We start from the raw sequence: 13,590 nt of genomic DNA, 5'->3' as shown, positions 1-13,590 counted from the left end.
ATCTGCAAACAAAAGCCAACAAAAGATAAACTCAAGTAACTCATAAACACAATCACAATGTCACAATATGCTCAACTCAAGTACTTAGTTCATTACTCCATTATTTAGTACAACCATAAACTGATAAACTATACTACTAAAGCCATAAACAATGCAAAGCTGCAAATCACAGTAGTAGACTAGCAGAATTATAAATAGTCAAAGCAGTAGCAGACTAGTAATTCATTATTTCAACCAACAACAACAACAGTTATTCAATTATTATAAAATATAAATAGCCATGTCTTGAAGTCTTGAACCCTCAACGACAAGGCAGAAACCAGAAAGCAAGAACTTCATGACATTGACGCCATTGAGGCATTGACTCATTGAGTCCACCTCCACCCTGCAAAAAAAAAAAGGGACATTCCAACCCAAATAAATAATATGTGGAAGCAATATTTGCTGAACAGTAGCTACATATATTCAAATGAAGGTTCAATACTCGAATTACTTGAATCAAATAATCCACATTAAATTAACCCGGATTACAATACACTTTATATACACTACAATAACAATAGTAGATAGTATGGTAGAAAGAATCAGATATTTCTTTCTTGGACACTGGCTAGCTATATTCAGCTTATTTTATTTCTTCATTTTTTGGCCTCTTTGAACTGCCAGCAGGCCCAGCAACGTTTAGTCCCTTCCCTTCCCTTTTCATTGTTGCCGAAGCTCCTTACTTGTTCATTGCTGCAACAACTTCTTGGTTTTTCGTTCCTTTCCCTTTGACAGCTTTGGCTTGCGCACTATCAACTATGTCTCAAAGCACGGTCTACGAAAGAACAAATTGACATTATCACTTCTTGTGCAAAGTCATTAAACACATAAATCAAGTATTCAAATGATTTAAAAATTGTACCTCTCTCAACTTCTTCATAGAAGTTCATATCCTCAAGTGTTGGAACATATTCGATGCTTTGAATGCTTTCTGACCTCAACCAATTTTGGAAGCATATCAACACTTCAACTGTTTTTGAAGATAGGGAACTCCTTAATGGATTGATTACCCTCCTCCCTGTGCTGAAACAACTTTCACTAGCAACTGTGCTTACTTGAATTGAAAGCACATCCTTGGCGACTAATGCAAGATTGGGGTACTTAGAACCATTCATTTTCCACCATGCAAGAGGCTTCCAATCTTCATGTTCTGGAGGGTCTTCAATAGGGTCTAGCAAGTACCTATCCACCTCGTGTGAAACTACAATCTGATTTGAGTCTTCCAACTCTTGTTTCCAATCAGCGTGCATGGCAGCCATCTTCCCACTCATTTGGGTTCTTGAACTTCTTGTGCTAGAGCTGCCGGTACCACTTGCTGCAGCTTTCTCAGCCTCATTGTCACTTGGTCTCGACTTTTGGGTGGTCAAAGACGATGAATACAAGTCTGTGAGGTTCACCGCCAATTCCTTAAGCTCGGCAGACCTATGCTTGATTGTTGCAGCATCAAGTTTAAGCCATATTCTACATACCCTCTCAAAATTGCGAAGCTTGTATCGAGGATCTAAAACCAAAGCCACAGTGATTCATGTCATCGAGGCTTGCAAAATATTTTTTAAACTTGCTCCTCATCGATCTTCACTGCCATCTCAAACAAGATCTTTTCTGTATTGCTTCCAGCACATATTTCAGGTCTGTCAAACAAGTCATCGATCTCAGCTTCAATTGCCACGATATTGTGGAACGCTTTTCTGAGTTGTGGGACTGTTAGTGGTCGAAATCCTCATTGTGACATCATAGAATACCTGTATATATAAGAGTATAAAACAGAAATTGTAAAGCAAGTAGAAAATGCAGAAACTATAAAGCTTGCAAAAAATGCAGAAACTTTAAAGGAAGTAGAAAATGCAGAAACTGTAAAGCAAATAGAAAATGCAGAAAAACTGTTTCCAGAAAATGCAGAATTGTAGAAATGCAGCAAAACTGTAAAGTACAAATGGCCTAATTGCAGAAAATGCATAAACTAAACAGAAAACTGTCGAAAGTAAAACTAAATAAGTAGAAATGCAGAAAAGCATAAATAAGCAAGCTACCATTAAAGTAGTTTATAAAAGTAGCCAATTACCTTGAGGAAGTTCACAAAAACAGTGGCTCTTTCCCAATCAATTTCAACTGGTGGCCCTACCCTTTTCACCTTCTCTATTGGCTTTTTTTTTTTTTTTTTCAAGTTCTATTTCTGGCACTTCTAACCACTCATCATCCTCAACTTCATCCTCATCAAAATAACCAGTGTATCTCGTGTCTTCCTCTTCTGTCGTGCGATCAAACGCTTTCCAAAGCTCAAGGGCTACATCTAACATTGAGAAGGTGGAATTCCACTGAGTTGGCACATCCAATATGCACACCTTCTTGCAATCCAATTGTTCGTTGATAAAACATTGCTTAAAAACATCAAGCCTTGCAGACAAACTCCTAACATAATGAACTACGTTTCTAATCGAAACCACAGATTTATCCATCATTAATTCTTAACCTTGATTTCACAATCAAGTTGAGAATGTGAGCTAAACACGTCACATGTAGCCACTTACCTTCTAAAACAAGCTTTTTTTTTCAAGTTAGCATCTTTTTCCTATCGTGCTCTATAGCAACTTTATTTGCGGATGCAGTATCCACTGAAACAATCAACACTCTCTCGATTCCCCAATCAAGTAGGCATGTTTCCAGCAGCTTCCCTATGGTGTTCCCTTGATGATTAGGAATTACACAAAAGTTAAGAATCCTTTTGTGTAAATTCCAGTCACCATCTATGAAATGAGCTGTAACCACCATGTAATTTTTGTTTTGCACCGATGTCCACGTATCGGTGGTTAAATTAACACAGTGGCTAGCTAGCTCCTGCTTCAATTTCAGTTTGTCAACATCATACAATTTCCAAAATGTGCTTACAACTAATCTTCTAGAAGGAACCTTGAACCTAGGACAAGCAACTTTACAAAATCTTTGAAACCCTTCCTTCTCCGGGTGACTAAATGGCAGCTCATCTATTACTATCATCTCAACACAAGTTCTTAGGCAAGCATCTTGATTAAAGGCCCTCATAGTTAAGGAAGGTTCATTCAACTTCCCACCAGCTATAAACACTTGCTGAAACTCCTCCAAGTCTATCCTACCAGGATATTTTTTACACACAACGTCTATAACCCTCTTTAAACTACTGATACCATTATCGTATGGATTACATGCAAGGTCTATGGAGCAATACCTGCATTTGGCGTGCTTGGTACTGCCAACTTGGACCTTCTTTCCATCTTTGAACTCATAGAGAGGTTTATCAATCTTCTCATAGTGCTCCCATACCATTGAACGGTCCCTCGACCCTGTGGATGTACTTGTCCTCGCTCTCTTTTTCAGTTTTGGTGGTCGTGACGATGTCATCGTAGATGGAGCTGCTGCAGAAGATGGTTGGTTTGTGCCAGTTGTAGGGACGACAACATTCTCCGCAACTTCAGTGTCGGAATCGGAATTGGGGTTTGCATGATTTGAATCAGTATTTGAATTGGGCTCGGATTGGGAAAGGGATTCGGTTTGTGGTGTGTTTGAGGTGTTTCCAGTGGAGGAATCCATGGGTGATTTCGTGATTGATCGAGAAAATCACCGTGAAACTGTGATCGCGGAAATGTGAAGAAGAAGATAAGAATTAAGAACTGAAGGTAGTGAAGTGAACTGACTGAACTCACAGTCGACTTCGTTTAGGATTTAGGTCGATGAAATTGGGTGATTTCCTGCACCCAAGTCCATGGTACTCTCTATAAGCTTGACTGAGAGCCAATGGTTATGCTACACGTATATATACAGGTTCATTTACCGGTCCAGATCGGTTTTATTCGGTTCTGTAACTTAGTGAAACCGCAACCGAAACAGATGTCAATTTAATCAGTTCGGTTTAGCCCGAACCGAGGATTTCTGTCTTCAAATCCGACCCGAATGGTCGATTCAGGTCCGAATCGTCTCGGTTTCTCTGTCCCTCGGGTCAAACCGCCCAGCCCTACACACACACACACATGAAATCAGGTCTGGGTGATTCTCTATATGTGTTGTTTATTTTAATTTGACAACCAATATTTGGATAATATGTACTGTGATTTTCTTTTCAATTGTTAAAGAAAGATTAAAAATCAAACAGTTGCAATTTATTATTTGAGTACTTGTTTAGCTAATACAATTGCCTTTTCCATACTAGGGAACAATTAAAATTGAAGGCATGATGGTAAAGATGCCCAAAGAAGATGAGATACGCTTGAGTCCTAAATGCTTCGAAAAGATGAGAAATCTTAAAATTTTTATAAACGTCAATGGACGGTTTTGTGGAAATGTTGATTATTATCCGAATCAGTTGCGGTTACTTGATTGGCCTGACTGTCCACTGAAATCTTTGCCCTTCAATTTTAATATGAAGAATCTAGTTCGACTTAGTATGTCTTGTAGCCGCATCTCACGTTTTGGAGAAAGATTCAAGGTATTTATGAATTTTCAGGAGTTTACTTTACTAAAATCTTTATGCCTTACCAATTTTCCATTTGATTTTTTCTATGACAGAATATGGAAAATCTGAAATCCTTAAATCTGAAGAGATGTGAATTCCTAGCATCAAGCCCAGACCTGTCTGGAAGCCCAAACTTAGAGTTTCTGGATTTAAGTTTCTGTACAAGTTTAAAGAAGATTCATTCGTCGGTTGGATCCCTCAAAAAGCTTGTTCACCTGGATCTTCAAGGATGCTCTAAACTTCGGATGCTACCTGGCATAGTTAACTGGAGATCCCTCCAAACCATTAATCTTAACTATTGCAGAATGGTGGAGAGTTTTCCTGAAATTGTGGGAGAGATGAAATACATGACATCCTTGCGTCTGTTCAGCACTGGCATCAAAGCATTGCCTTCATCCATTGGATATCTAATTAACCTTGAATGGTTGGAGTTAGATAATTGTGGAAACCTCACAGATCTACCTTGCAGCATCTATGAATTCCAAAATCTGGAGGAGGTTCTTTTGAACGACTGCCCAAAACTCGTAAGATTCCCAAATAAGGGGGACTCTGAAGTGCTTCCAACTTACTCAAAGGTTTCACATGACAAAGGATGCAGTTCAATGGAGCCGGACAATTTGGTTCTACGTGGATTCACCGCAAGAGGATGCGCTACTTTATCTAATACTGATTTCCTCGCGTCCCTTGATTGGGCACTTGAAATTGATTTATCAGGAAGCGCCATTGTTATTCTTTCCGAATGCATCAACAAAATTGGCTACTTGAGGGAACTCAATTTGAGCGGCTGCAGGAGGCTCGTAGAAATTCCAGAGCTTCCACCAAGTATTCGCCGCTTGGATGTGAGTGATTGTATATCATTGGAAAGAATTTCGAAGTTGTCAAACGTTTTGGAGCGTAAAGAATCACAAATGATTGAGGAGATGGACTTGACTAATTGCTGGAGACTCTGTCAAAATTTGGTTCAGATGGCAAACAAGGATGATGATGAGGTGGGCGCTGATCTCTTCTTTCCACTCCTATCTTCTCAGCAATCCAAATTCACAATTACATTTCCAGTTCCAAGAAGTGAGGTTCCAAAGTGGTTCAGCTGTCAAATGGATTTCTATCGACGGTTTGAATTTTGTATTGAAACACTTGCAAATTTCAAATGGGACAACACAGGACTGGCTCTCTGTGTTGCTGTTGATCAAAAGCTGCAATATACCGATTTTGTGGTCTATATTCACATCAATGAAGTACGTGTTTCATATCTCCCCGAACAGTTGGTTAATTCAGCAGAGTTGGATCATGTGTGGCTGCACTATGTTCCCTTCCTTGAAATGTGGCGAGTTGGTTATATGCGTCCATTGCCTCCTTTTACGTGTCGAGTCATTATGCTTCAATACTTCTATAAGTCAGCCTCCATAAAAAGCTGTGGGGTCCACCTTGTAATGCCACCCAATGAAAACGTTTGTATGAAGCTAATCCATGCAGAGAACCTCACCAGTAAACTTTCTGATGATGAAGTTTATAAGGTATCTTTTCCTTTTGTGAAAATTTCCTCATTTCAGAGATTTGTAGCAAAACGGAGGACTGACATCTGAACAAAAATGCTATTGCAGGAGTTCTAGGACAATTATCGTCCCAAACAGAGGACTGACTGCAAAGAATTATATACTTATGCACAACTGGAAAATGAAAAGCTGTAATTATTAGTAATGCAGCATAGCATTGTCTATGGACCAGTGTGACAAATACAGGTTTACATTTTCAAATTCTCCCTTTCTTTGATATCTCTGGAGTTTCATAATTGCTTTGTAATATCAAATCTTTGTAGGCATTCTCCATATGTGTGGATAGAGTTTATCAAATTCATCCTGTGAAAGGTGTTTATTAGCAGATTTATTTTATAGTTTATATTTTTATCAAAGTAACTTTGTTGAAGTATTACTAATACATGGCTAACGTTTATATGGCAGCAAGTTGGCAAATCTGCAGAAGGGCCTAACAAAAGCAAAAGCGGCACCTCTCTTGGACAAGCTTGTTTTTCACAAGGTCAATTATTATTCCTTCACATGTCTATTCTTGAAATATCTGGTTTTACATTTGAACGCATTACTTCTATCTTATGCGTTACATTCTAACAAACTGTGTTATTTGCGGTAGATAAAACAAGAGCTAGGAGGACCAGTTCGTATAATGTTTGTCTGGTGCTGCACCTTTGCCCAGGCATGTGGAGGAATTTATCAGAAGGATATGGTATGGTTGACTGCATAACCTAATGAATAGATACATATTATACTTGAATCAGTTAAATCATAGTGAAGATCAAGAAAATTGTACAAGGTTAAGTATTCATGGTATTTGTGTTTGACCTATGAGATGTCAGTATGAATGCTTTTCTGGTACTCATTCAAATGACCTCAAGTACTTTCTAAATCAGCTACCACAACACATCAGAACCAGATATATATGAAACGGAGAGAACTACATTTCATCAGTTTGTTAAATCGTGTAGGTCTTACTGAAAACTGTGGTGGGTGTTTTGTAAATTAATAATGGACCTTATCCCAAGTTTATTACAGACATAGCAACTATTAACGTATTTACAAGAAGTAACTGGTATACGTATAGGACTCTAATCTTGATTTTTTATCTATATTGATTCTGATAAGATAAAGCTATAGAAGATTATTCATGTTTATCACATAAACAGTTAAGATATGTATATAGAGAAGAGTTTGAGTTATAACACGGTTGTTCTTTTGGGCAGAAGGCTGTGGACTCAATCCTCTATAAAAGCATAGGTCCCTGCACTCTCACTAACACACTGGTTAGAGAATCTCGCCCCATAGAGAATACTAAATACTGAGTGAGCAGTGCAGAAGATCTTGCTTCTACATTTCTACGTTTCATTGCTGAAGCTCCTGCTTCCAACATTCACAATGGCCTCAGGTTGGTAATATGATCATATGTAATGATCTTATGCAATTCCAATTGTATGTACGGTTGTATATTCTCCATTAAATGTATCTATGTGTTATTTGTGTTCAACATGATGTTGCATTTATATCTGGTTTCAGTTTACATTTGGTATCAGAGCCACACCACAAAAACCATAGATAATTTTCATTGTTTTAGAGTTTTCTCAAACAAAAGTTTTTTTATACATACATGCCTGGCCCGTGACGTTTTTTCTCTTAAGGCCTGCCTTCTTGGGCCTAACCCACTCTTATGCATTCAGTCCAAGCCGTTTTAATTAAACAAAACAAGAAGAATTGATAATTCAAAGCATATCAAAACGAAGGTTTCCAGAAATTAAAATGGGTTTTTCCGCTGCGATTTCAAACTTGCTCTTGTCTGCATAATCCTCGAAATTGGTTAGAGTTCTGACTTGAGATCATTCAAATAGACTACCATTTATGTTTGTATACACGAATTTGTTCCATTTAATTGATTTTTGCAGCGCGGGAGCATCCGGGTAAGTTTTCAAAATACCTTGAAACCTTACATTTTCATCAGTTTGATCAAATGCATGGGAACCTTAGAGCACGCCTGGGGTGCACATAAGCTATTAGGTTGGTGCCCAGATGGAATTTACTTTTATGTAATGTCGTGGTGGATTGTTTGATGTTTGCTGCATTCATGAATATGATATCGATGGGATAATTATCTTATGAGTATGCAATGATTTCAGCAATACCATATGATCATCTGATTATCTTGATTACATGATTATACCTGTGTTGATTTTAACAATTAAGACTCCCACTAAAGACTTGTTAAAATTTTCTGCAGGTAAAATTGGTGTTTTCTTTTATTCTACAGCTGAAAACATTAGGAACCAATTATCGGTTCTGGATTATGAGGGTTTCTACGGTGAATTTTGCATACAGCAAACCATCGCTGAGATTTTCACTGATCATTGAGTTACAGAACTGAGAGTTTGTGTATTTTGCTTTAAAACATGACTGTGTCTCCCACAGGAGGATAAACTTTATTACATGTTTTAGAATAAAATGCAGTACATTACAGTAACATTGGGATATATTCAGTTTTGCTTGTTCTTTTCTTGCCACACAGGTACTGACTGAACATACAAATAACATTGCTTGGTTTTACTGGTTTTGTAATTTAGAACTTAATAACATTGATGTTTTCTGATGATGATGATGAATTATCGTCCCAAACAGAGGACTGACTGCAAAGAATTATATACTGATGCACAACTGGAAAACAAAAAGCAGCATAGCATTGTCTATGGACCAGTGTGACGAATACAGGTTTACATTTTCAAATTCTCCCTTTCTTTGATATCTTTGGAGTTTCAAAATTGCTTTGTAATATCAAATCTTTGTAGGCATTCTCCATATGTGTGGATAGAGTTGAACTAGTTTACCATGCCCAATTCCATGTAACTAATAAATGCAAAATTGCATCAGTGAAAGAAATATTTAGAAGCTTGATCTAATGCACTAAATCTACTTCACTAAACTCATCGATGAACTTGTATACGTTTTCTCGTCCGATAGCCACTTTCAAGGCTTTTCTGATTATATGGCATCGTTTTCTGAATTTATTTCTTCATCTAAAGGTATGCTACTCTATTAATACGCAGCTGCTCTTTTGATATCAGATTGAACTGCTAATATATACATTCGCTTATGGGGCTTAGAATTGTTGGCGAGAAAGAATAAACGCCCTTACTTTGGCTTTATTAGTTTGGTTTCCTGGATTGCTAATCTTAGTGTCAGGTTATGCTGCTGTTGCAGTATGGCATTACTTCAGTTTACTAGATTCTCTAAATGTCAGGTTTCACATGGTTGATTGATTTTAGTATATGCCATGTAAATTTGTACTAGATGCAAAGACTCATTGGAGGAAGTTTGATTAGGTTTTGGTTTAGAGATATTCACGCCATGAATATTTGAAACTTTAGATGATTCTGTCATTACAACAGTTTTTCTGTTGACCTGACGGAATCATGTAATAATGTACATCAGATAGGTGGTTTGAGTGTTCCTGCTAAAGGAAATGAATTTTTTTTTGAAACCTTTCTTTCATTAATGAGTTAAAAGAAGGACAGGTTAATTCATTATAATCTTTACTTGGCTCCCTTACTGTCATTGCAGGGACTGCCCGGAGGAATCTAAGGAAGCCGTTGCATCACTAATGGTTACTGCAGCTAGATTTTCTGATTTACCAGAGTTTTGTGACATTAGGCCACTATTTCAAGAGAGATAAGTGAACTCTGGATTATTATGTGGATCAAAAGGTAATTATTTATTGACCTGCACTTGATGGAATTTTATGAATCCCTAACTGCTTTGAAACTGACTAACTGAATTCCTAAATGATAGTTTGTTGAGAACATAGCTTCAAAGCCTCCCACATTGGAGAAGAAGGTTCAGTTGACATAGCATTGGAATTTTCAATAAAGTGGGACTCCAAGGCCTTTGAACAAAGAATGTCTAAACCTCCTGCATTTATACAGGTCTGGCCTACTGTGCTGCTGTAATAACACCTGTATCAGATATTTACATAAATTACAAAATCCTGGGATGTCAAAGTTTGGTGAATTTCTTATTTGGGAAAAAAGTATTGCTCTTTTGAATTCTAAGGCAGTTGCAATTTCGCAGCGCAAGCCATGAAATCTTGGATATGTATAGGGTTTCAGGCACAAGCATCAATCTGTGTAAGCAAAGCTATGAAATGGTGGGAGAAAACCCTAAAACTGAACACGGTTGAGATCCATTCTGCTAAGAACTCATTGATTCTTTGCATAATGCTGGTGATAGATTGGTTGTAGTGGATTTTTACTCACCTGGTTGTGGAGATAGTAGAGGTCTCCATCCCAAGGTATATTTCATATTTCATTTTTGGGTATCGAGTCATATTTCATTGCTGTTTTTGTTCGCATACTCATAATCAGAGTAATTTTGTCTCTGACCAGATTAGAATACAAGCTTTCCTTCTACTGGGTTTCCGCCGCCCCCCCCCCCCCCCCCCCCCCCAATCCCATTTTCATTTTACAATGTTCCTACTATGCTATCTCAGCAGAAAAACCCACCTATAGATTTGCAACCTCTGCCGCCGCAGCCACAATTAGCTTCCAACCCATCTATTTCATAATTTTTGTTATGTTTTGTTGTATGTTGTCATGTGTAATTGGATAATTGTAGAGTTAATGATCACAGCCCCATTTCATTCTGATATGGAAGAACTTCTAAATACGTTATTAAGCACATCCATATGATTTTGATTGATTTACATGGAGATTATCTGAAATTTACAGTTAACTTTGAAATCTTATGGTAGTTAGGCATAATTTCTTTTCTGTTGAGATGTTATATCAGAGGGTCTCATAAAATCAAAGTATGGCAGAAATTGGTCGTACTGTATCTGCCTATATTATGAGGACATGAAATACAAGCCTTGTTCTGTAAAGTTTGCTCCAAACAATGAGCAATGCACTTAAAATCATAACCATCATTCTCCCACTCATACCCCACTGACTTCATTCACATATCCTTCTATTTTTCCTGCCCTGCCAAGCAAAACTCCCTACCTCACTATTCCTCTTACCTGCCAAGAAAGAGCTACACTATTCTGTTCTCAATGACATGGTCTTCCACCTTAATATGACTTCCTTTCACCTAACTATGCACTAATATATACCCTCCACCTTCTTCGCCTTATGCTCAACTTCTCCACCTTAGTACCTTACTCTCTCTTACTAAATCAATCCACAAACACATCAACAGTAAAACAATGACACCCCAATACCTCTTCTCATTATTCTTTTTCGTGATCTTCTTCTTCCATTTGCACATTATTTCTGCTCAATCTCCAGCAGTTGCATATTTGCTTCAGAATGCCTATAGCTGCATATTTACTATTCCTTTTGGATTACTATTAATTTGAAATAGCAAGCAGCTGTAGTATAACCCCGTAAGCGTTCATTTAGTATTAATAGACGAGATGCTAAGCCTATAGCCCTAGCTGCCCTCTTTAGATCTTTAAAGCAGACTCCTTGTAATTCGCTTTTTGTATATTCAATAAAAAGCTATTTCTTTTCAAATAAAAAAAAAAAACAAGAGGCAGGACAGCTCCTGTAACTTGGCATGAGTTATTTGGGGTGCAATCTGGTGATGGATTTTCACCAGGTCTGTCCATATGTTTGGTCTATTGCACAGTTTTAAAGCATAAATGTACCTCATTTTTGTGTAAGAGGCAAATAAACTTGCAAGGAACATTTTTGGCCATGGAGACTTGGTAGTTTTGTTACTGAAAAGGCCAATACAAGACTATTTTCGTTTTGAATTTTGTAGCATTATCAATATGAAATAATTTTTTCATTCTCAAATGAAATTTGCCATCCTTAATCTGTTTCCATACATATATTCTCTGCCTGTTTAAAATGCTAGGTTTTCCAAGGAAAAAATTTAAATCATGTGGATACAATCCAATTTAGCAAGCACTTTAGTTTATTCTTCAGGATTTGTTGATTTTGCCAAGAAAACATGTGAGGACGTCATTCTGCATGAAGCTGGTGAGACCAATTGGTTGCTTTCTATTTGGTGATGTTAGTGGTAACTGATGAGGGGTTCAAACTGCATCTTCCACATATCTTAATTTTATCAGATTGATTAAAGTTGGGGCTTGTACCGTAACCCTCCACTAGAGGGGAAATTTATATTTTCATATTGGCAGAAGTTGGATCCCATATTATATCAAATTATGCTGAAATCTTTGTGGTTGGCCATCAAATTACAGATTTTCTACCAACTAATTAAACTAAGGGTACTAATACAATTTTGAGTAAATTCATCCTGTGAAAGGTGCATATTTGCAGATTTATTTTACAGTTTATACTTTTATCAAAGTAACTTTGTTGAAGTAAGATCAAGAAAATTGTACAAGGTCAAGTATTCATGGTATATGTGTTTGACCTATGAGATGTCAGTATGAATGCTCTTTTTGTACTCGTTCAAATGACCTCAAGTTTCTAAATCAGCTACCACAATGTCAACCAGATATATATGAAACGGAGAGAACTACATTTCATCAGTTTGTTAAATCGTGTAGGCCTTACTGAAAGCTGTGGTGGGTGTTTTACGTCCCTTGGCAATGTTCATCCTATGATTGGAACTGTTGGTGCTCCCCTGACAACTATTGAAGCGCGGCTTGGGTCGGTCCCAGAACTGGGATATGATGCACTTTCTAGTGTGCCATGTAGAGAGATTTTCCTACGAGGAAAAAATCTTGTTTTCTGGTTACCACAATTGAACGTGGAAATAAATAAACTTAAACTGAATGAAGAGAAAAGTGCACGGAAGTAGCAACAAAATCCATCACCACTCATTGATTTTGGTTTCATGGGTACTTTGCTAAATTTGATTACCTTTGCTTGATTAAATTTGTCTCAATTCTGATATTTGGAGGTCTACAGGCTAAGCTTTTTCTAGATGAAAAAATAAAGGCGGAAGGTATGCACCCATATATTGATATATGAATCAAGTAAGAAACCCAGCAGTAGACGATCTCAGTAAAATCGTACATTAGTTCGAGGTAGAGACTAGTATGGAGTTCAGGGCGGAACCAGGGGACTAGGTATTGCTGCAGCCCCCCTCTTAGTATCAAATATATATGTATTATGATTGCAAACAAATCTTGTTAGGGTAAATTTAGCACCTCAAACTTAAATTCCTGGTTATGTGCCTGATAGAGCTGGTCTATTTTTATATCAAATTGATTTTATTGATACATTAATGGGTCATTGACCCTAAGTTGTCTCGAAAATTCAATAAAAATAGAAGATGTGTTTAAGGAAAACCTAATTTGTGTTTAGCCCAAACTCTAGGTTACTTGACCTAGTGGTAATAGGGTTTAATTAGAAGAATCTAGAGATTATCTTTCCTTGTATGATTCTAACTCTATGCATTGTAATCCTCTAAGAGACTCCTATTATCAATGAGAATACACAGCAAATTTCTATTGATTCTCGTTTCCCTAAAACACGTTATCAGCACGAAGTCCTAACCCTGAAATCTTAAAAATCCAAAACCCTTGAAAAAAATGTGTGC

General features: G+C 37.3%; 1 protein-coding gene across 17 annotated transcripts; it reads left to right on the top strand.

Annotated features, from left to right (window-relative positions):
* The first annotated feature begins 4,065 nt into the window (after positions 1 to 4,065).
* Positions 4,066 to 12,881, top strand: LOC112169538 (disease resistance protein RPV1-like). 17 transcript variants are annotated; one of them, XM_040509355.1, is made up of 11 exons: positions 4,066 to 6,039; positions 6,127 to 6,264; positions 6,342 to 6,390; positions 6,484 to 6,559; positions 6,671 to 6,763; positions 7,278 to 7,459; positions 8,303 to 8,787; positions 9,637 to 9,779; positions 9,865 to 9,998; positions 10,144 to 10,363; positions 10,562 to 10,774. In XM_040509355.1, exons 1-2 carry the CDS (start codon positions 4,582 to 4,584, stop codon positions 6,133 to 6,135), a joined length of 1,467 nt encoding a protein of 488 aa, XP_040365289.1. In that variant the 5' UTR covers positions 4,066 to 4,581; the 3' UTR covers positions 6,136 to 6,264; positions 6,342 to 6,390; positions 6,484 to 6,559; positions 6,671 to 6,763; positions 7,278 to 7,459; positions 8,303 to 8,787; positions 9,637 to 9,779; positions 9,865 to 9,998; positions 10,144 to 10,363; positions 10,562 to 10,774. The 17 variants fall into 17 exon arrangements, 8 of the variants coding, with proteins under 8 accessions (XP_040365289.1, XP_040365287.1, XP_040365288.1 ...); XM_040509353.1 differs by lacking the exon at positions 10,562 to 10,774 and having other exon boundaries at positions 8,303 to 8,587; positions 8,698 to 8,787; XM_040509354.1 differs by lacking the exon at positions 10,562 to 10,774 and having other exon boundaries at positions 8,698 to 8,787.
* Positions 12,882 to 13,590: the final 709 nt, after the last annotated feature.

Source organism: Rosa chinensis, chromosome 6 (assembly GCF_002994745.2).
Source record: "Rosa chinensis cultivar Old Blush chromosome 6, RchiOBHm-V2, whole genome shotgun sequence".
NCBI classification, from domain to species: Eukaryota; Viridiplantae; Streptophyta; class Magnoliopsida; order Rosales; family Rosaceae; genus Rosa; species Rosa chinensis.
This window is presented reverse-complemented; position numbering and strand designations above follow the sequence as displayed.

Coding starts and splice junctions, on each gene's coding strand:
- LOC112169538 (XM_040509358.1), top strand. CDS start 4,582: ATGGAAAATCTGAAATCCTTAAATCTGAAGAGATGTGAATTCCTAGCA.